Source organism: Ranitomeya imitator, chromosome 1 (assembly GCF_032444005.1).
Source record: "Ranitomeya imitator isolate aRanImi1 chromosome 1, aRanImi1.pri, whole genome shotgun sequence".
Taxonomy (NCBI): Eukaryota; Metazoa; Chordata; class Amphibia; order Anura; family Dendrobatidae; genus Ranitomeya; species Ranitomeya imitator.
In genome coordinates this window covers 187,154,714-187,181,865 of record NC_091282.1, presented here as the reverse complement: position 1 = coordinate 187,181,865, position 27,152 = coordinate 187,154,714, and the positions used below count along the sequence as shown (strand labels likewise).

At 42.9% G+C, this 27,152-nt stretch overlaps 1 protein-coding gene across 3 annotated transcripts in view; it reads left to right on the top strand.

Moving 5' to 3' along the window:
* EPB41L4A (erythrocyte membrane protein band 4.1 like 4A) overlaps nucleotides 1-27,152 on the top strand; it is a 466,075-nt gene that overhangs the window by 275,750 nt on the left and 163,173 nt on the right. For all 3 annotated transcript variants that reach the window (XM_069752770.1, XM_069752780.1, XM_069752789.1), the window contains one exon: nucleotides 17,412-17,499. In XM_069752770.1, coding sequence (XP_069608871.1) covers nucleotides 17,412-17,499 — 88 coding nt within the window. The remainder of the gene's footprint in view (nucleotides 1-17,411; nucleotides 17,500-27,152) is intronic.

The following is a 27,152-nucleotide window of genomic DNA, read 5'->3' as shown; positions in this document are numbered from 1 at the left end:
GGTGGGCGCCGCCATCTTCAAAATGGGGGGCGCATGCGCAGTGCGCCGGCCGGCCCCACGAGAATCTTTGGGGTCTCGGCTGCCGGGGGTAGCCGAGACCCCAAAGAGCATGATCGTTTTGCGATCGCCGGTAATTAACTGTTTACTGGCGACCGCAAAAAAAAAAGCAAAGTGTAATTCTCTGTCCTCTGATGTGATCGCACATCAGAGGACAGAGAAATAGGGGGATTCGGGGACCCTATTATACTTACCGGTGTCCCTGGGTCCTCCTGCTGCTCCTCCTGGCCGCCGGTGTCTTCTGGGGAAAAGAAAATGGCGGGCGCATGCGCAGTGCGCCCGCCATTTGTCTCCATCTGCTGGCCGGCAGGAGAAGAGCAGTTGGGGCTAAAATTAGGGTTAGGGCTAGGGTTAGGGCTAGGGCTAGGGTTAGGGCTAGGGTTAGGGCTAGGGTTAGGGCTATGGTTAGGGTTAGGGCTAGGGTTAGGGCTATGGTTAGGGCTAGGGTTAGGGTTAGGGTTAGGATTAGGGCTAGGGTTAGGGCTAAATTTAGGGTTGGGGCTAAATTTAGGGTTAGGGTTGGCGCTAAATTTAGGGTTAGGCTTCTTTCACACTTACGTCGGTACGGGGCCGTCGAAATGCATCGGCCCGACATACCGACGCATATTGTAAAAATTGTGCACAACGTGGGCAGCGGATGTAGTTTTTCAACGCATCCGCTGCCCAATCTATGTCCTGGGGAGGAGGGGGCGGAGTTACGGCCACGCATGCGCGGTCAGAAATGGCGGATGCGACGTACAAAAAAACGTTACCTTGAACGTTTTTTTGTGCTGACGGTCCGCCAAAACACTGATCCAGTGCACGACGGACGCGACGTGTGGCCATCCGTCACGATCCGTCGGCAATACAAGTCTATGGGCAAAAAACGCATCCTGCGGGCACATTTGCAGGATCCGTTTCTTGTCCAAAACGACGGATTGCGACGGATGTCAAACGACGCAAATGTGAAAGTAGCCTTAGGGCTAGGGTTAGGGCTAAAGTTAGGGCTAGGGTTGGGGCTAAAGTTAAGGTTAGAGTTGGGATTAGGGTTAGGGTTTGGATTAGAGTTAGTATTAGAGTTAGGGTTGGCATTAGGGTTATGCTTGGGATTAGGGTTAGGTTTGGGATTAGGGTTAAGGTTAGGGTTGTGATTAGGGGTGTATTGGGATTAGGGTTAGGTTTGAAGTTAGGGTTGAGATTAGGATTAGGGGTGTGTTGGATTTAGGGTTTTGATTAGGGTTATGGTTAGGGTTGACATTAGGGTTGTTTTGGCGTAAGGGTTGTGATTATCGTTAGGATAAGTGATTAGGATTATGGATCAGGTTTAGGGTTAGGGGTGTGTTGGGGTTAGGGTTGGAGCTAGAATTGGGGGGTTTCCACTGTTTAGGTACATCAGGGGGTCTCCAAACACGACAGCCAATTTTGCGCTCAAAAAGTCAAATGGTGCTCCCTCCCTTCTGAGCTCTGCCGTACGCCCAAACAGTGGGTTACCCCCACATATGGGGCATCAGCGTACTCGGGATAAATTGGACAACAACTTCTGTGGTACAATTTCTCCTGTTACCCTTGTGAAAATAAAAACTTGGGGGCTACAAAATCTTTTGTGGAACAAAAAAAAAATATTTTTTATTTTCACGACTCTGCATTCTAAACTTCTGTGAAGCACTTGGGCATTCAAAGTTCTAACCACACATCTAGATAAGTTCCTTGGGGGGTCTAGTTTCCAAAATGTGGTCACTTGTGGGGGGTTACTACTGTTTAGGTACATCAGGGGCTTTGCAATCTCAACATAACGCCCACAGACCATTCTATCAAAGTCTGCATTCCAAAACGGCGCTCCTTCCTTCCGAGCTCTGCCGTGCGCCCAAACAGTGGTTTACCCCCACATATGGGGTACCAGCATACTCAGGACAAATTGGACAACAACTTTTGGGGTCCAATTTCTCTTGTTACCCTTGTGAAAATAAAAACTTGGGGGCTAAAAAATCTTTTTTGTGGAAAAAAAATATTTTTTATTTTCACGACTCTGCATTCTAAACTTCTGTGAAGCACTTGGGCATTCAAAGTTCTCACCACACATCTAGATAAGTTCCATGGGGGGTCTAGTTTCCAAAATGGGGTCACTTGTGGGGGATTTCTACTGTTTAGGCACATCAGGGGCTCTCCAAACGCGACATGGCGTCCGATCTCAATTCCAAATAATTCTACATTGAAAAAGTAAAACGGCACTCCTTCTCTTCCAAGCTCTGCGGTGCGCCCAAACAGTGGTTTACCCCCACATATTGGGTATCGACGTACTCAGGAGAAATCGCACAACAACCTTTATGGTCTAATTTCTCCTGTTACCCATGTGAAAATATAAATTTGGGGGCAAAAAGATCATTTTTGTAGAAAAAATGTGATTTTTTTTTTTTTCACGGCTCTACGTTATAAACGCCTGTGAAGCACATGGGGGTTCAAAGTACTCACCACACATCTAGATAAGTTCCTTAAGGGGTCTAGTTTCCAAAATGGTGTCACTTGTGGGGGGTTTCCACTGTTTAGGCACACCAGGGGCTCTGCAAACGCAACATGGCGTCCGATCTCAATTCCAGACAATTCTACATTTAAAAAGTAAAACGGCACTCCTTCCCTTCCAAGCTGTGCGGTGCACCCAAACAGTGGTTTACCCTCACATGTGGGGTATCGACGTATTCAGGAGAAATCGCACAACAACTTTTGTGGTCTAATTTCTCCTGTTACCCTTGTGAAAATAAGAATTTGTGGGCGAAAAGATCATTTTTGTGTAAACAAAAGCGATTTTTTATTTTCACGGCTCTACGTTATAAACTTCCGTGAAGCACTTGGGGGTTCAAAGTGCTCACCACACATCTAGATAAGTTCCTTAAGGGGTCTAGTTTCCAAAATGGGGTCACTTGTGGGGAGTTTCCACTGTTTAGGTACATCAGGGGCTCTCTAAACGTGACATGGCGTCCGATCTCAATTCCAGCCAATTCTGCATTGAAATAGTCAAACGGCGCTCCTTCACTTCCAAGTTCTGCGGTGCGCCCAAAAAGTGGTTTACCCCCACATATGGGGTATTGGCGTATTCAGGAGAAATTGCATAACAAAATTTATGGTTACATTTCTGTTTTTACACATGTGAAAATAAAAAAAATGGTTCTGAATTTAGATTTTCCTTCCACGTTGTTTCAGTTCCTGTGAAGCACGTAAAGGGTTAATAAACTTCTTGAATGTGGTTTTGAGAACCTTGAGGGGTGTAGTTTTTAGAATGGTGTCACACTTTGTTATTTTCTATCATATAGACTCCTCAAAATGACTTCAAATGTGATGTGGTCCCTAAAAAAAATGGTGTTGTAAAAATGAGAAATTGCTGGTCAACTTTTAACCCTTATAACTCCCTAACAAAAAAAAAAAAATTTTGTTTCCAAAATTGTGCTGATGTAAAGTAGACATGTGGGAAATGTTATTTATTAACTATTTTTCATGACATATCTCTCTGATTTAAGGGCATAAAAATACAAAGTTTGAAAATTGCAAAATTTTAAAAATTTTCGCCATATTTCCGTTTTTTTCATAAATAATCACAAGTAATATCGAAGAAATATTACCACTAACATGAAGTACAATATGTCACGAAAAAACAGTCTCAGAATCAGCGGGATCCGTTGAAGCGTTCCAGAGTTATAACCTCATAAAGTGACAGTGGTCAGAATTGTAAAAATTAGCTCGGTCATTAAGTACCAAATTGGCTCTGTCACTAAGGGGTTAAATCTTGTCTCCTGTTCAACATGAATAATTTGATGAAAGGTCCTCATCAATCATCACGTATGGCTATTTACCTTTATACTTTGACTGTAAGAGGCAATAGTTAATAACTACATGTAGGCAATAGATAATGGTATAAATAGCAAAAGCTCGTTATTTATTTTATTACAATGGCAGAATATTTGTGTGTAGATGAACTTTGATTTATAATTTTTATATTTAGAGAAAAATGTAATGTGTGAAGTGAGGTTATAACATATTTTAAGTTACAGGGTGTTTTCTCCTCCATTCATCTCAGAGATTTAAGCTGCCCTTAAAGGGAACCTGTCAGTCTATTCACGTCCCCCAAACCATGGGCAGCATGAATCGAAGCCTGTCTCTTTGATTGCAGCCAGTTATGTTTGTCTCTGGAATATTCCTGTGTTTCAGGGATAACATAGTTTGAAGATCTGGCCAGGGACTATAGGGAGAGACTAGAGTAGTCCAGCGCAACCCTGGTCGGATTCTCCCTGCATCGGTCTAATTGATTGACATATTGCTCCCATGTCCGTACATGGGGAAACACTTGTCAACCACCGGCAGCCGAGCAGAGAGAAGATGGCTGGTGACTGTGTCTAACTAGTCTCCTCTCTCCATATGCTCCCCTGTTGGCTCTTCAAATTATATTTTCTCTGGCATTTCAGAGAAAAACATACCTGGCTGCAATCACACAGCTAGGCTCTGATTTGTGCCGCCTGTGGTTCGGGCAGCATGACTCTAACAGGTTCCTTGTAAAGCTTATTAGGCCAACAGCTATCTCTCCTGAGACCCCTATACACGTGCATACTTGATTTGAATGAGTATACACATGTTGTCCAAGCTCTTGTCCATTTGCCATGCTGAAAACTTAATTACCGCTTTATTCAATTGAATGGACCTATCTTGGTGGACTGGGCGCTACTGTACAAAAAAGAAAAGCTGTAAACCAAACCATCGCTTCGGCTCCTTCACCCTTGGGATTGTCGAGGTGTAGGTTGTCCAACCTCATTACGTTGCAATATTTACCACCACTTCCAAAGGCCTATAGACACCCCTGTCTATAGCTATATGGTAGCTTCTCCAGAGATACTTTATTATTATTATACATTTTTATAGCGCCATTTATTCCATGGCGCTTTACATGTGAATACGAGGCAAATATAGACAAATACATTAAACATGAGCAGATAACAGGCACACGGGTACATAAGGAGGGAGGACCTGAGGATGCTTAGGTTTGTGTTGCAGATAATGACATCAAATATTTGTTATATAACTTTATGGAAGAGGTAATTATAATGGTACGCCTGCTACATTTTTCAGGCTTGTAAATAAACCATAATGTAAATTGTGTGAGGCCGGGTCCAGATATGGTGGAAATTTCACAGTGAATCCACAACTGTGTAATATGCAGATTGTGCGGTCAGTTTAACTGCTCGAAAATCCACAGGGAAAATCTGAAATTGCCAAAATGTGGATTAATCACGTAAAACAGATCAATTTTTGCATATAAAAATTTGTTAAAATCTTATCCATATACCTAGTGCTATATTTCCATGCACAAATCTGCACGCCGCATTTCCATCTTGTGAGCACGGAAGTTTATTGACCAACATGATGTAAACTTAGACTCCTACAATAATTATGTGAGAACATCGTGTATTCTCTCTGTGCGACCTTACAAGTGACATGTGTAGGATTCCTCGGAGGTCACATCCGGGAATTCTAGTACTTGTGATACCTTTCGTGTCTTGGTTACGCTAAAAGGCTAGCCCCAGTATTTATTGTTTCTACGGTGGCTATCTTATGACTTATCTTGTATTGCTTATGAGGACTATGGCATAAAGTAAATGAATAAATGTGTTTTTTTTTTTAACAAAAGTAAAGGAATTAAGACATTTTTATTAAATATAGTATATCGAACTATAAAACTTTATCTGCCTAGCTGTTTTTTTTTTTTAAACTTTTTAGATTTTCATCTTTATTTTTGAATACTTTAACATGAGTTGCCGGACCTCCGGCGATGCAGGGTGCGCCTCCTGCATACTAATAGCTCACTTTCACTGACCTTTCAAAGTTCACCTTCACATGGAAATAAAGAGTCACGTTCACACTAATAAGGAATGTGTTTTCTGCTCCCAGATCAAGAATATTGTTTAAGCATTAGTGGGCTAGACAAACATTTGTTAGTATGGCAGTGTTGATTCATGGATAGTTTGGTTTTCCTGGTAAAAATAAGCACTTCTCAGTAAACTATGGGCAGTTTTGTTCTTATGGTTAATGATATAGGGCATGAAGGTGCTTTTGTAATTTTGACATTCACTCTGAAAATTAAGTTGTGTTTCAGTCGTCATAGAAAGGGGAATTTGGAGGTGAAAAATGAAGAAGAAAAATTGTTATGCAAGTGGATTACGGTATTAGCACATAAATGAAGAATGAAAAGTTAAACCTAATACTTTCTGTATCAATCCCTCATGTCTTTTTTAAGATCTCTGCTTGGAGTAATTTAGTAGTAACCGTTATTCTTTACCACTAGTGATGAGCTTGAGTCTCGTTACTCGAGTTCGCCTAGCGTTCTCGGTGGTGATGAGCGATCATACTCGGATAAGGTGTTGTCAGAGCATGCTCGAGTGCCAATAGAGCATCTTTGGCGTGCTCTAGTGCTATGTAAGAGTCACCATAGCTGCATGACTCAGCTGTTCGACAGCCGCAACATATGCATTGATTGCCTACCAAACAGGGAGTCCCTGCATGTGTTGCAGCTGTATAACAGCCACGGTGATTCTAACATATTATTCGAGCCGAAGATGCTCTATTGGCATTCGAGCATGCTGTGTTAACACCTTATCTGAGCACTTTCACTCATCACTAGTGCTTGGGTATGCACTGAGTATTGTGGGTGCTCGAGTGACATGTTTGAGTCCCTCTATGTTTCGTGGCTGTTAGACAGCCACAAAACATGCGGGGTTTGCCCATGCATGTCTAAACAACCAAGAAACATGCGGGCGCAGGGATTCGTATGTGTCACTCGAGCACCCTTGATGCTCGGTGCATACTCGAGCACTCTAGGCAAACTGGAGTAACGAGCGCTTGGGCTCATTACTATTTACCGCCTATAGACTGGTCCAGGTCATGTGATGGACACAGATGCATGGCACAATAAAGTTAATGCCCTTTGTTTTGCATAATTCCAAAATGGATTGGCACTCAATAAAATTAAGTGGGGCTTGTGGATAGTGCATATGTAATATCCAAAGAAGTCGGGGCATTGATGAATCAGGCTTTAATCCAGTTAACACAGGGCGCGTTTCAGCCCATCCCAGGTTTTCATTAACAGTGGAAAAAGGAAAGTTTGTACCACGTAAAAAGGGAAACAAAAAAGGAAATTATCTCATTAATGAGAATTACAAGGAAATGGCACCAAGAAACAAACATATGTAATCGTGCCATAAAAAGCACAGGCTGATAATTGCCCAATCCTTGGACTCTGTAAACATGGATGCAGGCTGCCCACAAAGGAGCAAGATAGTGTTAGCCAGCTGATCTAGTGTTTAAAACAAATTATAAATGTTGCAGCAGCCACACATCACCTCTCGTAAGCAGGGCAAAGTTTTATTGAGGGGTTAAGCCTCTCATCTAAAATGGGCAAATTTGCTAAGTGTCTATTTTATTTTTTGAAAAACTGTGTATTTTTTTTAAATCTACAAAAAAATGCTAAAATTGGAATACTGCATTCACTTGAATCCAAATCCAGTGTCTTCTGTGACATTTGATATCTTTACATCACTCCTGAAGGAAGATTATATAGAGATGTACTGTAGTGCTCTGTAGTTTGTGTCCAGGCATCACTTGATCCCCGCTGATCAAATATAACCAGATAAATAGATTTTCCTTCTGATGGATGTTTTCTGAACGACTGATGGGATAGATAATCCCTGTGGAGAGAATACAGTGAAGACTGGGGTATATCTTATTGTTTATAAGTTGCCCATAGATCAGCTATAATTTTGCCCATACATATACATAGCGTCAGCTGTCATTTGACTAATGTGACGTGTCCATGCTTGCCTGTGCTCATGTTGATTTCAAGAGAGAAGAAGCCTCTAACCGACACTAAAATGGCTGTTCTCTATTTCCTCTAACAATAGACCTTAGGTTGCGTTTTGCTGCCACCAGACAGAATGTGTGCAGAGCTTACCAAGCTTTCCTGGGGCTTAAATATGAATTACTTATCAGTAAATTAAACACTGCAGAATAAAGGAGTAGGATGCTCACCGATGGTTTAGGTGACATGTCCCCTAAAATGTTTACACAGGCACAGGGGCTCACTGGTTTGGGCTGCTCTGCCTATTACTTCAATTATCAATGGGAGTGCGCTGCACTACATGGAACAGTGGTCTAAATGTATGAGCCTCTCTATGTAGTGTGAGGCAGTGAGGGGATCATATGCGAGAGTCGATATGTATCCCCCATGATGCTGATGGAGTCCTATTGGACCCACTGGAGTGTCTTGTGTCCACAGCAGGACACCTGAGAGTCACAAAGCAAAATAAAAGTAAGTGTGGACGTGGTTAAGATATTTAGCCAAGGCAGTGTTTAGGAAAACCCGTTAAGGGCTTTTATTTTTGGAGTGAACTACCGGATGGTAGTGGGGGCAGGTCATACCCTCCAAGCCGGGTCTTACAAGTGGCCCATGACCGCAGATTCCAGTTAAAAACCCTGCAGTAAGGGGTTTGGGTGTTCCTGTGTTTGTTTGGAAGTGGCAGAGCATGTGGCTCTGCAGCGTTCCAGCCAGTGTGAGGTAACATGGAGCCAAGAGCAGCTAATGCCTGGCACCCTGCAGCGTGATACGGTGGTGCAGTCGCCCTCAGCAACTGGTCTCGGATATGGACTGTTGTGACACCCTGGCCGCGATCTGGAGGATACAGTGTGCTGTTCATTTTGAGTTATTTTGGACATTAAAAGACTTTTGCTTTGTACTTTCCTGTGGTCCCTACCTATCTGTCACACTGCACCAACCCCGCTATACTACAGTAGTTATTAAAGGGAATCTGTCACCAGATTTTTGCTATTTAATCTGATAGTAGCATAGTATAGGGCATGAAACCCTGATTTCAGGGTTGTGTCACTTACTAGGCTGTGTAATGAGGTTTCAATATAAACAGTGTTTTATCAGTAGGGGATTAACACTGCCAGATTACAGTTCACACAACCAGCAGTCAGCCTAATCTGTGTAACTCTGCTCCCTCCACTGAGTACCAGCTAGCTGACAATGCACAGTGTGACCAGGAAGCTGCCAGTCAGGTATGTTGGGGGTCATTACATTTCACAGAGTAGTAGTAGCCCAAAACAAACTAGCTGCTCCTGTGTGAGCCATAACAGCCCTGATCGGATGTCACGGCAAAGTACAAGTTGATTGAGCATAGCAGACATAAGTACATAAGTGTGATTACACCTCACACCGTAAGAAACCTGCTCTAAACTACTGTGGGGAGCGTGTTCTTTTTCTGCTGTGTGTTGTTACCTGCTTTTGATTGATCATCATCATACAGGATGAAGAAGTACACGCCCCCTAGTGAAAACTATCTGATAGCAGCCTCTTTGGAACTTAATCTAAAATTGATTGACTATGTATGTGTGAGGTGATGGGGAATTTGCCTCTTACCGTCACCTACCATTAACCGTTTGCATGTAATTTGCAGCTGCTGTTCTATTTTATTAGTAATATACATGGACAGTGAGAATATTTTTGCCTGCAGTACTTCTCACCCACCACAGGGGGCCACTGTTTCCCCTGTAACTCATCTATGACTCTGGCTTAGGCCGGTTTCACACATCCTGATATTTTCGGTCCAAGAAAAACCGGTACTGGAGATATCCGTGTCTGTGTGTGTAATACTTGCAGCACATGTGTGGTATCCGTGTGCTACATCAGTACCACACGGATGGCCACCGGGGAAGAAGCGCTACAGAAAGCGCTGTTCTCCGGCGGCAGGTGCTGAAGACGGCTCTCATCATTTTCCCCTGCTCTGCCGGCGATCGGCGCGAGCAGAAGAGAATGATGAGTTATATTAAAGTCAGAATGATGACAGCTGGTGGGGGCTTTTGGGACTATTATTCCCATCATTCGACATTTGCTGCCGCAAATAACAGTGACAGCAGAAGCAGATGATCGGGGTATTCCTCAGCCGCCTCCTGCGATATAACAAAACAAATGAATAAAAAACCCGTGTGGGTTTCCCCCTATTTTCTTTAACCAAGCAGGCAAAACTCACAGCTGGGGGCTGCAACCCTCAGCTGTCAGCTTCAGCAAGGTTGGTTATCAAGAATAGAAGGGTCCCCACGCTGGTTTTTTGTAAAAGTCAGGTTAATATTTGTGGGGTTGATGTCACCTTAATATTGTCAGGTGACATCAAACCCAAAGCTTAGTAATGGAGAGGCGTCTATAAGACTCCTATCCATCACTAATCCTATAGTTGTATTGTAAATAAAGACACAGCTAGAATAAAGTCCTTTAATTGGAAAAAATGACAGAGACTCCTTTAATAATCTCAATTAAACCATACTTACGACCTCGCCTAATTCCACCGAAGCCCTCGATCTCCTGTAATAAAAGTAAAATAAAAAAACAACAATATACTATACCTGTCCATCGTTCTGTCCTACGCGTAATCCCATCAGGGGGAGAAACTGTTTTCAACCTGGACGGTGCCAAGATGCGACCGTCCAGGCTGAGAATCACTGGTGAATGAGCTGCTGAGAGCGCAGCATCATTCACCTTGTACACATGGTCTGTGGAAACACACTGACTTGTGCACAGACCCATTTGAATGGGTCTTTGTGTGTCAGTGTCTCCGGAACGTGTGAGAACTGTCACCACATGTACCGGAGACACGGATGTGTGAAAGAGGCCTTACACTGGTTTGTGCAGGATTTTTATTCCCAGTTGACCCTCTTCTGTGAGGAGACATAGAAACAGCGATTCTGTTGGCAGAGACTTATGTTATGTTAACTGGACTCTGTTCTGCTGGTTTTAACTGGAGTTTGGACAGAACCAGATGTAGCCCCAGGCCAGTGCAAGCAATTGGGAGGAAGTGTCTGACAGGAAGGTGTTGGTTCGGTGACCATCTTGGAAGAGTGAGGTGAGAGTTGGAAGGAGGATGTGTGTCTCCACGGAGCGCCATCTGCGGAGTCAGGTGCTCCAGGGGGACAAAGACCGCACCAGGCAGAGGATACCATCCTGTTTCAGTTCCACTGGCAGTGGAGAAGTTTGAAGTGGCGACATCCTGGAAGTAGCGGAGCCAAAATCTCAAGGATCCAACATCCATGCCACACCCAGAGAGCCCTCCAGAAAGTCAACTGTGGTACCACGCATCGGTTAGAGACTTGGCATCCTTTGGTCAAACAGCCGTGGTCGCTCAGCTCTGTAACGATAGTGACCAGACACAGATCGGTAAGTCCTGAGCTCAGGCCAAGGATACAGGCACTTGAATGAATCAGTGCCCTTCACACTCAGCTTGCTGATCCACTACAGACTTACAGAGACTACAGCATTAAAGGGGATGTATCGAAGTATACAGAGGTGATCCGAGGAGGGGCTCATTGCACTCACATGGTCCTTAAAGTGAACGCGATGGTGTATAATTCCATAACTGGGTTCTATCTAGGGGGTTTAGAGTTGTCTTGTTAAGCTTGTAAGCTGCTCCTCTGCATCACCAATAGGACATCCCTGGCATTTGACAAGCTTAGTCTTTACTGCTTTCCTTGTCCACGGCTTCGCTGTATCCTGGGGAGCCCACCCCCGGACCACGGGGCAAAAGGTTTTGAGTGAAAGAGATTTGATTGACATTAGCATTTAGTGTGACTAGTTGTGTACAGCTTCATACAACCTCCGAGTTGTATAGCGCCATACTGGGAAGCCCATCAGCTTTTATATGAACCTACTATACCCCTGTATTACTAAAGATGTCATATTACAGACCATATCTTGACTCTGGTGCAACATATGGCGACACGCAGGTTGTCAATGGCTTTTTATCTTTGTAAGATTTTTTCCTGTACGTGGCTGGAAGACACAACGGACTACGTTTATCATATAGAATAGCAATCTGTGTTGTTTTTTCTAAGACTCTATGGCAATTTATCATGCCCTTCAATTTTATGTCTGCGGCCAAGGTAGTCTATTATTAATATGATTACTTGTATTGTACTGTGGCACTTTACATGGCGGAATATTGAGGTTATCATTGTGAAAGACTGCACTGGACTGATGGAGCAATGTATGAGACACTCTAGGAGCCTGCAATATGTCATCTCTCATTACTGTGAAACATGGCATATGTAGTTTACAACACGTTTTCATTTTGTTTCCTAATATGTCCTACAGCCACGTGTTTCTCTGTAGACATAATTATATACGGTCTCGTATCTCCTAGTAATAAGCTGAGCCTGAACAATAATGATTTGGTAAAAATACCAATATTGACAATACAATTAATACTGGATTCTTTAATTAACCTTCTCAATAGGACAAAATATTAAAGTGGATCGGTCACCAGATTTCATAATCCAATCCGCGTTCATTATTACATAAGTCTCTAAGACTTGATTATGCTGGTGTACTTGCTTTGAAAATTCATATCAAAATAGCAGTTTACTCATGATACTAAAATGAGAATTTTATTAGTCTTACTAAACCGGGACTCATAACATGCTTCTTTGAATATCCAGTTAGACAACTTTCATAAAGGAATGTACAGCCATTTTAAAGTCGATTTTAAGGTACCGTAAGTACACCAGTCTCATCAGGTATAAGAGATCTATATTGTGAAATCTGGTGACAGATCCACTTTTAAGGGAATCTGTCACCCAAGACATCTAATCTGAGAGCAGCATGATGTAGGAGCAGAGTCCCTGATTCCAGTGATGTATCACCTTCTGGGCGGCTTGCTGTAGTTTCGATAAAATCTGTTTGATCAGCAGTATATTTTCATTAAAGGACTTGTAATCCTGCTGGTAGGTAGTCCTCCATATTTAAACTTAATACAACCCATCCTTATCACGGATTGGCATCTTTCTACCTATGCACAGTGTACACAGAAATCTGCCATTCAGTGGTGTGGGCGGGGTTATACAAAGCTCAATAAGAGAACTGCTAGATCTGTAGCAGTTAAAAATTGATTTTATGAAAAAAAAAACCAGCCCAGAAAGTGACTCATAACTTGAATCAGGGTCTCTGCTCCTGCATAATGTTGCTCTTAGATGGTCTAGCAAAAATCTGATGACAGATTACTTTTAATCTCAAAATGAATTTATTGATCTGTCCACATGTAGCATCACCTAGTTTTTTTTTACTCTCTCTCTCCCACTGAGGTATAGATAATTTTATATTTTTACGCAATCCTAGGATTCTCAATTGTCAATTCATACCTGTAGTTTAGGAAGCATCAGAGAAACCATTCTAGTTGAATCCTCTGACTTCCTATTGAGACACGTTATGTTCTTTAATTCTTGATATAAGGATATCCCACATCACCACACTGTAAATCCACACCTGCCTACATTATGTTTGCACGTTTAGTATGATGTTTTGATGTTTTTGGGTATGTGTGTTATGTCTGGTGTAAGGACGTATGGTCTTCAGGGGTTATATATTTGCTTCTCTTGGTCCGAGAAGATGCGTTTTTGCAATAATCTGTGCATTGAAGTTGATCTCGGAACGGCTTCCACCTTGCTACTTGTGAGGGCTCATACTCATTTGCGAGAAACTCGGCTGAGTCTCGCATGTTAATACCCGACGCTGCTGCCGGCACTCAGAAGTGGAGCGTGCGGCCGTATAGCAACACATGCAGCCGTACGCTCCGCTCCTGAGTGCCGGGTGCAGTGCCAGGTAGTAACATGCGAGACTCATCCGAGTTCCTTGCAAGTATGATCCCTAAGTCTTACTCTAGTTTTGGGTTAATAAATGTTTCCTGGGATGTTTTCCAAAGTGCATCATTGTGTTTCATTACAATATATTACACGACCGCGGCTTTATATTTCTATCATTGTTCTTTTGCCATTTCAGACCTTAGCTGTATCACTTGTCAATAAGGGGATGCTCCAGCTAGTTGGTGATTGTTTTTTTTTTTGGATAAGGGTGATGGCATCATGTTTTTAATCTGTTTTTAACCATGTATGTGCTGTTGTCATAATAAAGAATCTTTTTACTGTATTTCATCTTAGCTGTGCACATTATATCTGCATTGGTCTTGTTTGTTTTGTGCATTGTCTTCTTCCCATGCATTATGTAGCACCCTGATTTATAAGGTTATTTATTTACTGTATCCTACTGTGGTGCACCCAATATCCACTTTTTTTTGTGCATCATTGTGTTTAAGGACATAAATCGTTTAAAATTTTCTAATTGTTTGTAAGCATTTCTGAAATTTGCCAAAAATGTAAAAAAAAAACACAAGACATAAATTTACCACCACCATAAAGTATGTGTCACAAAAAAACAATCCGAGAATTACTGAGATATGGCTATGTACACACGTCAGGATTTCTGGCAGAAATTTTCCTGACAAAAACCTGACATTTCTGCCAGAAATCCGCATGCGTTTTTTTCACGTTTTTGATGCGTTTTTTGCGCGTTTTGATGGAGTTTTTTCTTGCGTATTTTCCAAATGCATAGAATAGCGGGAAAAACGCGAAAAACCCGCAAAATGAATGAACATGCTGCTTTTTTTTTACCGCGATGCGTTTTTTTCGCGGAAAAAAAAACGCATAATGTGCACAAAATTTGCAGAATGCATTCTAAATGATAGGATGCATATGTCTGCAGTTTCTAATGCAGTTTTATCGCGTTTTTATCACGAAAAACGCTAAAAAAACCTGAACGTGTGCACATACCCTTAAGTAACATAGTAACATAGTAACATAGTTAGTAAGGCCGAAAAAAGACATTTGTCCATCCAGTTCAGCCTATATTCCATCATAATAAATCCCCAGATCTACGTCCTTCTACAGAACCTAATAATTGTATGATACAATATTGTTCTGCTCCAGGAAGACATCCAGGCCTCTCTTGAACCCCTCGACTGAGTTCGCCATCACCACCTCCTCAGGCAAGCAATTCCAGATTCTCACTGCCCTAACAGTAAAGAATCCTCTTCTATGTTGGTGGAAAAACCTTCTCTCCTCCAGACGCAAAGAATGCCCCCTTGTGCCCGTCACCTTCCTTGGTATAAACAGATCCTCAGCGAGATATTTGTATTGTCCCCTTAAGTGTGCAATAGTTAGTACTACATAAAGTGACTCATTATCTCACACTTAGGCCGGCCTCACACTAGCGTGTTTTACGGACGTAAGAGAGGTGCTGAAAATACGGATTGCATACGGTACAATGCTTCTCTATGCCCCAGCTCCTATCAGCCGTATTTTACTGATCCGTATTATACGGTCTTCTACGGCCGTAGAAAAACGCAGCATGCTGTGTTTGTCACCGTATTGCGCAAAACATACGCCAATGAAAGTCTATGGGGGCCAGAAAAATATGGATTACACACGGACCAACAGTGTGACTTGCGAGAAATATGCAGCGGTGTTCTATAGAAAATCCAGCAATTCAGTGCGGTGTACAGTAAAATCACACTGACAGGTTAGAATAGAATAGCTAAAATAAATGTCTACACATAGTGTATGTAGGGGTATATATATATGTCAGTGAGACACATATATGTATATATATTAATATTTCATACAGCGCTAGAAAGCTTAAAAGCCGGTAATTCAATTGCCGGCTTTTGCTATCTCCTTTCCAAACCCGACATGATATGAGACATGGTTTACATACAGTAAACCATCTCATATCCCTTTTTTTTTGCATATTCCACACTACTAATGTTAGTAGTGTGTGTGTGCAAAATTTGGGCGCTCTAGCTATTAATTTAAAGGGTTAAATCGCTGAAAAAATTGGCGTGGGCTCCCGCGCAATTTTCTCCTCCAGAATGGTAAAGCCAGTGACTGAGGGCAAATATTAATAGCCTGGAGAGGGTCCATGGTTATAGGACCCCCCCTGGCTGAAAACATCTGCCCCCAGCCACCCCAGAAAAGGCACATCTGGAAGATGCGCCTATTCTGGCACTTGGCCACTCTCTTCCTGTTCCCGTGTAGCCTCCCGACGAAGCATTGCGAAACGCGCGTCAGGGCAGAGGGACGCCGAGGTACTTTCACATGGTCGACTGCAAGGTATATTTTCTATTATACGCTATCCACTGTATGTATGCCATATCCCAATAGTATATTGGTGGTCACAATATTAGGGGAACAAGTATTAACCCACTCATTTAGTGATATAAATCTATATTTCACCACCACCATATATACTCTGAGACAATAGTTATATATTAATTCAAATACATATTTTGGCTTTTCATTAGTGATAAATGACTTTATATGCTTGCTATTTGTCTGCCTGATTTTTTTTAAATGATCTATGGCAGTATAGTCCCTTGTTTTTGGATTTTGCACCCTTCTTTACATGTAGTAATTGGTGTTTATTAACATCTTTTATGTGATTTTGCTAAATAAAAATATTGTTTTTACATTAGTACCATAGTGGAGATCATTCTATTTAATTCGTCACGCTAAGTGTGAGATACTAAGCTTTTGATGGTACAATACCCTTTAAATGGAAGGGATTCTAGTAGCATTAGGTTGAGCAATTGTTTGTGAATATATAAAGTGACTCATGTCAGATGTAGAAAAATGGGGCCAGGTCACGAAAGCCAAAACTTGCTTCTGCAGAAAGGATTTACTTATTTTTGTGTTTCTGTAGTTTCTCAGTTTAGATTAATTGCTTACCTGACATTCTTGATTGCTTCTTGTCTGCAGCTCATTGTGTTGTCAGTTCTGTACTGTGAAGCGACTGATGAGCAAGATAAGCGGTGTACTTACTGTGACCCGCGAGTGTGCTACTTATGTAAATGTCTGATCTATCAGCAAGCATTCTTTGTGCCTAAAGGCCATTATTTTAGTCTAGACAACTGTAGTAAAATCACCTTCATTAGTGGAAATTCCTGGTCTTACATTAATTTGTTAAAGGGGGTATTCCAGGCCTGGGACACAGTCCGAATTGTGACCACATGCGGTGCAGTATTCCCATTGCGGGCGTGTGGTCACATGACTGCCTTTGTGTGATTTCCTGCTTGCAGTCACATGCCAACTAGCCTCATCTGGCTTCTCTTCATTCACTTATATTGAGAGAAACTGAACATGTCTAATTGTTCTGAAATCAACATCCTCAAACGGACTTTTGAGACTTTAGAATAAAAGCAGTGGCGAGTCCCACTCATTTCTTGTGTCTATATTATTTATATACGGTATATAATCGTGCAGTGTACGGTTCTTGTAGGAACAAGCATACTAGGAGGCATCTTATGAAAGAAAATTGAGTTTCATGTTCTTTTGAGATCTACAGCCCTACTGGATACAAAGCTAAGCTTGAGATTCCCATCTTCTTGATGACATTTCAGATTGATCATCATCTGCAAATGAAAACATTTTTACTAATGATATTTGTTTTCTTTCACTTTCTTTTTCTATAGGAGTCAGGTCCCTGCTGTAGCGGAATCAAATTATTTGTCTGTGGCCAAATCTCTTGAAATGTATGGAGTTGACCTGCACCCCGTCTATGTAAGTGGAAATGAAACGAAAATTCTATACTTTTTACATGTGCATAATGAAGATGGCGGGCATAGAAACTAGAGATGAGTGAATCGGCGGGCAGGAATGTGGGAGCTGTGAGGACCACCTCCTAGCCGCCAGCATCTCTTGCTCCTCTTTAGATTAGCTAGAACATCATTGCGGTGTGACACGCCAGGCCGCCTAATCAAAGAGGATCCAGGGACGCCGGCACATAGGAGGCAATTCTCAAATAAATTGTGTACTCCATGGCCGCCCATAAATCTTCTAATTAGAGAGAGAATATTTAAGATGTGATCCCTTAATTGTTAGTCCTCTTTTTTCCTTCTCCGCCTTCTACAAAGGTTATACTCTGTTATTCTAGAACTGCTTTGAAAATGAAAACTGTCCTCTCTGCAATGTTGGGATTTAGCTTTAGGATGGGTTAGGGAACTGAAGTTCTGATATTTTGTCTAAACTTTATACTATGGAATTATTATGTGAATCATGTTATGAAGGGTGCATATACACATTTGGACCATGACTATTAAATATGAAATTACATGTCCATCTTTCCAGCACGTGTTGTACATGTTTTTTTTACAGACCCAACACGTATCCATTATAACCTATGGTGCTATGCACATGTCCATGTTTTTGTATGGACTGTGTCTACATGTAAAATGCACAGACATGTTAATTTTTTTCAGCACTGATGACATGGGCCAATACAAGTCTATGGGTCCATGAGAAACACATAGAGTACATGGATGGTGTCTGTGTGCTATCTATGTGTTGTCCATATTTAACTTTGCAAAGTATCGGAGAAGGTTTGTAATGTATTTCTTTTTTTATCCATCCGAGAAAAACACAAATGACACACTAATGGTATAACCGGACACACGAGTGACACACTGATGGAAAACACTGACACCGGTAGCGGTCTCCTCATATGTGTTTTATATGAAGGGCTAAGTTGGTCAAGTTTGATGGACATGTCCCTTTTACAAACATTTTGCCTCTATATAATATGTAACATGTGAGGACCAGCCAATTAGAAGATGCAAACACATGGTCATGGCTTTTTACAGGGCTGTGCATTACAGTAGTGGTGTCATGATATGAGGAAGGGATGAGGTGCAGTTTGTTAGGACCAAAGTACCTTAGCATCAGCAAGTAGTAAACTACAGTATTGATATTGTCAGATACTTTCTGTTACACATTGTGTAGTAATGTGACAGCTTTTATAAGTGGCCTCTGCAGATGCTTCATTCTATGTTGGATGCCATGAAGAGCCGAGAGCGATCAAGTGCGGAGTGGAGTCAAAGACACGGGTTTCTTTAGGCAAAATGCATATGTAATGAAGTTGTATGACCCTTGTTGACTTCAAGGGGTTTTCCCACAAGCAAATGCTGATTTTAATCAATAGATCTTGGAATAATAATAATTTCCACAATTGAATGTGTTTAAAAATGTTCCTGTGCTGAGATAATCTTATAAATGTGCTCCTGCTGTATACTGTGTAATGGTCGTGTCTGACCATAAAGGGACATGGTCTGATTATTATTATTTATTTATATAGCACGATTAATTCCATGGTGCTGTACATGAGAAAGGGTTACGTACAGAGTTATAGATATCGTTTATAGTAAACAAATTTACATTGACAGACTGGTACATAGGGGAGAGGACCCTGTCCTTGCGAACTTACATTCTATGGGATGATGGGGAAGAGACAGAAGGTCGGGGATGCGGCAGCTCTGGTAGTGGTGAGGCGGCAGCTCTGGTGGTCGTGAGGCAGCAGCTCGGGTGGTGGTGAGGTGGCAGAATGTTTATTGCAGGCTGTAGGCTTTCCTGAAGAGATGGGTTTTCAGGTTCCGACTTAAGGATCCGAGGGTGGTGGATAATCGGACGTGTTGAGGCATGGAATTCCAGAGGATGGGGATATTCGGGAGAAATCTTGGAGGCGGTTGTGTGAGGAACGAATAAGTGTGGAGGAGAGTAGGAGGTCTTGGGAGGATCAAAGATTACGTGAGGGAAGATATTGGAAGATTAGTTCAGAGATGTAGGGAGGGGACAGGTTGTGGATGGCTTTGTAGAACAGTGTTAGTAGTTTGAACTGGATTTGTTGGGGAATTGAGAGCCAGTGGAGGGATTTGCAGAGGGGAGAAGCAGGGGAGTAGCGAGCAGAGAGGTGGATTAGCCCGGGCAGCAGAGTTGAGGACAGACTGGAGCGGTACAAGAGAGTTAGCGGGGAGGCCACAAAGGAGGGTGTTGCAGTAATCAAGGCGGGAGATGATATGGGCATGCACAAGAGTTTTGGTAGATTGTGGGCTGAGGAAGGGATGGATTCTGGCAATATTTTTGAGGTGGAGGTGGCAAGAGTTTGGACGTGCGGTTTGAAGGACAGGGCAGAGTTGAGAGTTACCCTGAGGCAGCATATTTCAGGTGCTGGAGAGAGCGTGATGCCGTTTACCATAATAGATAGATCAGGTAGGGGGGATACGTGAGATGGGGGAAAGATGAGTTCGGTTTTGTCTACATTTGAGTTTTAGGAAGCGAGAGGTGAAGAAGGAGGATATGGCTGACAGACACTGTGGTATTCTGGACAGCAGAGAGGTGAGATCTGGGCCAGAGAGGTAGATCTGAGTGTCGTCCGCATACAGGTGGTACTGGAAGCCATGGGACTTTGAGTTGTCCCAGGCCAAGGGTATGATGGAAAAAAGTAGGGGTCCTAGGACAGAGCCTTGAGGAACTCCAACAGAGAGAGGGAAGGATGAGGAGGTAATGTGGAAGTGGAAAACTCTACATGTGCGGTTGGAAAGGTATGAGGCAATCCAGGACAGGGCAAGGTCTTTGATGCCAAGGGAAGAAAGAATCTGTAGCAGTAGGCAGTGGTCGACTGTGTCGAAGGCAGAGGACAGGTCGAGAAGGAGGAGGATGGAGAACGGTCTGTTAGCTTTGGCTGTGAGAAAGTCATTAGTAATTTTTATCAGGGCAGTTTCGGTGGAGTGGTGGGGGCAGATTAGAGGTTGTCAAAGAGAGGAATTAGATGAGGTGGTTTTGTGGGAGGTTGGGGAGGAAAAAGTATACAGACATTACAAAATGGGGTCACGGATGATTATTCCTTTGAGATAAAACATTGTTTATTAACAGGCAGGGAAATATCTTACCTCACAGAGAGAATCATCTGCGATCTCATGCTGTAATGTCTGTATACTCTGTTGCTTCCTTCCCTGCTCAGGAGCTGTGGTATGGTCAGACCATGTCCCTGTATGATGAGACACAGCCATTACGCAGTAAACGAAAGGGACACATTTATAAGATTATCTTAGCACAGGAACATTTTATTTAATCATGTCACGGAATGTAATGACCCAACGGGGTCGGACAGCGGACGGCACAACACACACTCAACGTGATGGAAATGGGGGGAGGAAGGACCTACCCATAGGGAATTAGGGATTGACACCTCTGAAACGCCAATCTGAGCCTGTCCCTGCACTCCTCTAATACCCTAAGTGGGTTTTTCCCCCCGACTCAGTCAGGAACCTCCTCCCTTGCTGTCACCTCACACTGCCCTGGCTAGTGCACTGGCCAGCAAGGGCGGTGGCCTCACCACTGCAGATGGCACAACACTGGGGACAGTGACAAACAAGAGACAGACAAGGTAAAAACACCAAACTTAGCTTAACAACTTTCTCAGCTGCGAAGCACCGCACAGCATAAGAAAGGCACCCAGACCAACTGCGGGAAACCAGCTGATTCACCACTGCAGCCAGAGAGCTCCTTTCTCCAGACTTAGAGCAATCTATGGTGACCATCACCGACAGTCAGCTGATGCATCAGGTGACCATTTACAGGATGTTGGGAGTGGTCACCACCCACATCAGCTGACCTAACAACTCTGCAATTGCAGTACACTGCCAGCAAGGGAAACTGACATTAACCCCTCATGGCCTGAAAGGGAAAAAAAAGCTACATATAAATTATAGTGGAACCAGAGCTGCCACGCATCCAAAAATGGATCATGACAAATCACATCCAATTGTGGAACTTATTATTATTCCAAGAACTGTTGATTACATTTAAATTTTGTTTGTGGGAAAATCCCTGTAAGGAAACTAATGTCAAAACCACAAAAAGAGGACGTGAAAATCCTCCAAAAATTTGTAAAAGCACCAAGAAAATAGGCAGAGACGCTTACCTGCCCAGGCCTCAAAACAAATGCACTAACAGGGTTCAGTGGACCCAATTAAAGATGGCGGCTACACAGATGCAGTAATACCAATGAGACAGCCAGCCTAAAATCAGGGATTGGCCGTTTGGAACACCAGTGCAACAAAATACAGTCTGTATGTGGCAATGTACACACAGAAGATGCAGAGTATCTGGCTCACAGCCTATTAATGACGCCCACACTCTTAGATCAGGCGGGCTGCCCAGTGCTAACTAGAATGCATCCTATGTGAACAGAGGCCACAGTTTACAGAACCATCTGGGCCCAACTGCACTTTATATCTTTTCAGGGTGCACTTGGGCCCAGATGGCTCTGTAAACTGTGGCCTCTGTTCACACAGGATGCATTTTAGTTAGCACTGGGCAGTCCGCATGATCTAAGAGTGTGGGCGTCATTAAAAGGCTGTGAGCCAGATGCTCTGCAGTTTCTGTGTGTACATTGCCACATACAGACTGCATTATTTTGTTGCACTGGTGTTCCAAACGGCCAATCCCCTGATTGTAGGCTGGCTGCCTAAGGCTAGTTTCACACTAGCGTTTACCTGATCTGCGGCGGGCTGCAGACTTCCTCCGTGAAGCCCCGCCCTTGGCCGCACCTCCGCCGCTAGCTCTGCCTACTTCTGCATGCGGCCTGCATGCGGCCTGCGTACCTATCTTTAACATTAGGTACACTGGTCGTGCGGCTGCATGCGGATGCTGCCGCATGCGTCGTTTTGACGATGCGGGAAAAAAATGCTACAGGCTGCGTCCTACGCTGGTCGCCGCATCGTCAAAACGACGCATGCGGCAGCATCCGCATACAGCCGCACGACCTGCGTACTTAATGTTAAAAATAGGTACGCAGGCCGCATGCAGGAGTAGGCGGAGGTGCGGCCGAGGGTGGGTCTTCACGGAGGAAATCCGCAGCCCGCCGCAGATCAGGTACACGCTAATGTGAAACCGGCCTTATCGGTATTACTGCACCTGTGCCGCCATCTTTAAATGGGTCCACTGAACCTTGTTAGTGCATTTGTTTTGAGGCCTGGACAAGTAAGGAAACTAGTGTGAAGATAAAAGCCGTATGTTCAACCCGACTTACCCTGAACACTGCATGGGACTTCAGCAGAAAGTCTGTGTTCGGCTGTCAGCCTCAATCAGGAGTCTCTGGTAGGAACGCTGAACATTTCTGTCCAGCTCTCCCCTCTCTATTCATTAGTATATTGAGAGGGTTTACGGGTATATAAAGGGTGTAACATGTCTAATATACAGTGGGGCAAAAAAGTATTTAGTCAGTCAGCAATAGTGCAAGTTCCACCACTTAAAAAGATGAGAGGCGTCTGTAATTTACATCATAGGTAGACCTCAACTATGGGAGACAAACTGAGAAAAAAAATCCAGAAAATCACATTGCCTGTTTTGATAACAATTTATTTGCATATTATGGTGGAAAATAAGTATTTGGTCAGAAACAAACAATCAAGATTTCTGGCTCTCACAGACCTGTAACTTCTTGTTTAAGAGTCTCCTCTTTCCTCCACTCATTACCTGTAGTAATGGCACCTGTTTAAACTTGTTATCAGTATAAAAAGACACCTGTGCACACCCTCAAACAGTCTGACTCCAAACTCCACTATGGTGAAGACCAAAGAGCTGTCAAAGGACATCAGAAACAAAATTGTAGCCCTGCACCAGGCTGGGAAGACTGAATCTGCAATAGCCAACCAGCTTGGAGTGAAGAAATCAACAGTGGGAGCAATAATTAGAAAATGGAAGACATACAAGACCACTGATAATCTCCCTCGATCTGGGGCTCCACGCAAAATCCCACCCCGTGGGGTCAGAATGATCACAAGAACGGTGAGCAAAAATCCCAGAACCACGCGGGGGGACCTAGTGAATGAACTGCAGAGAGCTGGGACCAATGTAACAAGGCCTACCATAAGTAACACACTACGCCACCATGGACTCAGATCCTGCAGTGCCAGATGTGTCCCACTGCTTAAGCCAGTACATGTCCGGGCCCGTCTGAAGTTTGCTAGAGAGCATTTGGATGATCCAGAGGAGTTTTGGGAGAATGTCCTATGGTCTGATGAAACCAAACTGGAACTGTTTGGTAGAAACACAACTTGTCGTGTTTGGAGGAAAAAGAATACTGAGTTGCATCCATCAAACACCATACCTACTGTAAAGCATGGTGGTGGAAACATCATGCTTTGGGGCTGTTTCTCTGCAAAGGGGCCAGGACGACTGATCCGGGTACATGAAAGAATGAATGGGGCCATGTATCGTGAGATTTTGAGTGCAAACCTCCTTCCATCAGCAAGGGCATTGAAGATGAAACGTGGCTGGGTCTTTCAACATGACAATGATCCAAAGCACACCGCCAGGGCAACGAAGGAGTGGCTTCGTAAGAAGCATTTCAAGGTCCTGGAGTGGCCTAGCCAGTCTCCAGATCTCAACCCTATAGAAAACCTTTGGAGGGAGTTGAAAGTCCGTGTTGCCAAGCGAAAAGCCAAAAACATCACTGCTCTAGAGGAGATCTGCATGGAGGAATGGGCCAACATAACATCAACAGTGTGTGGCAACCTTGTGAAGACTTACAGAAAACGTTTGACCTCTGTCATTGCCAACAAAGGATATATTACAAAGTATTGAGATGAAATTTTGTTTCTGACCAAATACTTATTTTCCACCATAATATGCAAATAAAATGTTAAAAAAAACAGACAATGTGATTTTCTGGATTTTTTTTTCTCAGTTTGTCTCCCATAGTTGAGGTCTACCTATGATGTAAATTACAGACGCCTCTCATCTTTTTAAGTGGTGGAACTTGCACTATTGCTGACTGACTAAATACTTTTTTGCCCCACTGTATGTGTACTATACTTGTATTTGTGACTGTTTCACATAAAACATAATCAAGCAAAATTGTCTATATTTTTACCCAACTTGTGAAGAGAACAGAAGAAAGGAAGGAAGAAAGCCTTTATTTTAGAGTGATAAGTGTTAGAAGTGCTAAATTAGTCTCTATTCTCTGAAAAAATTATATTTCTTCTTTCCAAGTCATTTTCTTTGTTGTGTATCTATCTGCCTAGAACGATTATTTTGAGCTTCTACTAAAAAACAAATAGGAAAAAACAACAGTAATTGAACCTAAACCAGAGAACTATTATCTCTTTGCCATGTGTAAATGAAAGGAATAAAATAAGTAACAATTATGCAAATATTTATTTTCACTATTACATGCTGTCTTCGGAATATAAAATTATTCCTCAGATATATTATTAACTTTAAGGCCATGTGCACACGCTGCGGATTCCGTTGCGGAATTTTCCGCAGCGGATTTTATTAAATCCGCAGTGCAAAAAGTACTGCGGATTTATCGCGGTTTTTTGTGCGGTTTCCACTGCGGTTTTAGACACCTGCAGATTTTTAACATGGAGCAGGTGCCAAACCGCTGCGGATTCCGCACAAAGAATTGACATGCTGCGGAAAATAAACCGCAGCGTTTCCGCGCGGTTTGTTTTGGCAGCATGTGCACAGCGGTTTTTGTTTTCCATAGGTTAACATTGTACTGTACACCGCATGGAAAACTGCTGCGGATCCGCAGCATCAAAACCGCTGCGGATCCGCAGCAAAAACCGCAACATGTGCACATAGCCTAAAGGGGTCTTCCTTTTTGTATTTATTTATATTTTTAATAAATCCTCATGGCCGTGTTGAAAATAATAAAATGTATCTGTTGCTTACCCCCCAGGGCAAGCGCTGTGCCTCAACCACTGCTTCATTGATTGTGTATAGGCTGGAGCATTGACACCATGTTAAAGCGCTGTAGCCGTTCACTGGGCTTGGCGGATTTGCCTATGTGAATTGATAAAGACGCTGAGCCCAGTGATTGGCTGTAGCGCTGTAGATGTGAAGTCACTGCTACAACCTGTACACAATCACTGTAGCAGTGACAGAGACACTGTGCTGGACCTTGAAAGAGTCAGTATCAGCTGATTTTATTAATTTCTGCATGGCCGTGTGGATTTATTTAGGATTTTTAACCTAAAATTGCACAGTTTAAAAAGCGGTTCCATAAAGTTTCCCAATGTTTTGCCAATTTGGTTTAATAAAACCAGCTATAAGCACACTTTTAGACTTGTGTATCAAGGGCATATAAAAATATAAAATAATTTTAAAGGGAACCTGTCAGCAGGATTGTGCACAGTAACCTACAGGTAACCTACTGGCACCGTTATACTGAATAAAATTATACCTTGGTTGATGAAATCCTTCTGGTAGTTGTTGTGTAATCTTTATTTACATTATTGTGTTAATGAGATTCTCGTGCCCTAAGGCGGGGTTGGGGTATGTGGTGCTCTGATTAGATATTCATAATGCAGCCTGCTGACAGGTCACTGAGCCCTCACTGACCTGCTCGCTAGTTTACATAATGAATATACGGTACTGTGTGCATTTGAAAAAACATGTCACTTCATCCAAAAGGCAGCGCCTGTGCATTATCACTTGTCAGTTAGTGCCTATTATATTGCTGTGCTGAAAATAAAAATCACCATCAAAATGGCGCCATCTGCTGCGCCTGCGCATTAGCATCTATCGCGTATTGCCATGCCAAGCTGCCATGCATGAGAATCAATGAATCAGATGGAGTCTGATAGCATAAAATGACTGCTAATACACATGAGCTTGGTGCATCCTTGGCGAGGCCAAACAGTTCAATGCTCCTCTGACTTCTGTAAGGCAATGTGCGCATGTTGCGGGGCCGTCGCTGGGCAACATTGAGTTTCAGCTCCTTCCAAAGATTTTCTATTGGGTTCTGGTCTGGAGAATGGCCAGGCTATTCCAGGAGCTTGAAATGCTTCTTACTGAGCCACTCCTTAGTTTCCCTGGATCTGAGGTTCAAGTCATTATCATGCTGGAAGACCCAGCCAAGACCCAGCTTCAATACTGTTACTGAAGGAAGGAGGTTATTGGCCAAAATCTCATGATGAATGACCCCATACATCCTCCCTTGAATTCATTGCAGTTATCCTGTCCCCTTTGCAGAAAAGCACCCCCAAAGTATGATATTTCCCCCATTATGCTTCACGGTTGGGATGATGTTCGTGGAGTTGTACTCATCATTCTTCTTCCTCCAAATACGGCAAATAGAGTTGATACCAAAAATTAAGAATTTTGGTCTCATCTGACCACATGACCTTCTCCCTTGCCTCCTCAGGATCACCCAATTGGTCATTGAAGATCTTCAAACGGGCCTGAACATGTGCTGGCATGAGCAGGAGGACCTTGGGTGCCCTGCAGGATTTTAATCCATGAGGGCATAGTGTGTTACTAACAGTAATGTTTGATACTGTGGTCCCAGCTGTATTCAGGTCATTGACCTTATCCTCCCGTGTATTTCTGTGCTGGTTCATGACCTTTCTCAGAATCATCCTTACCGT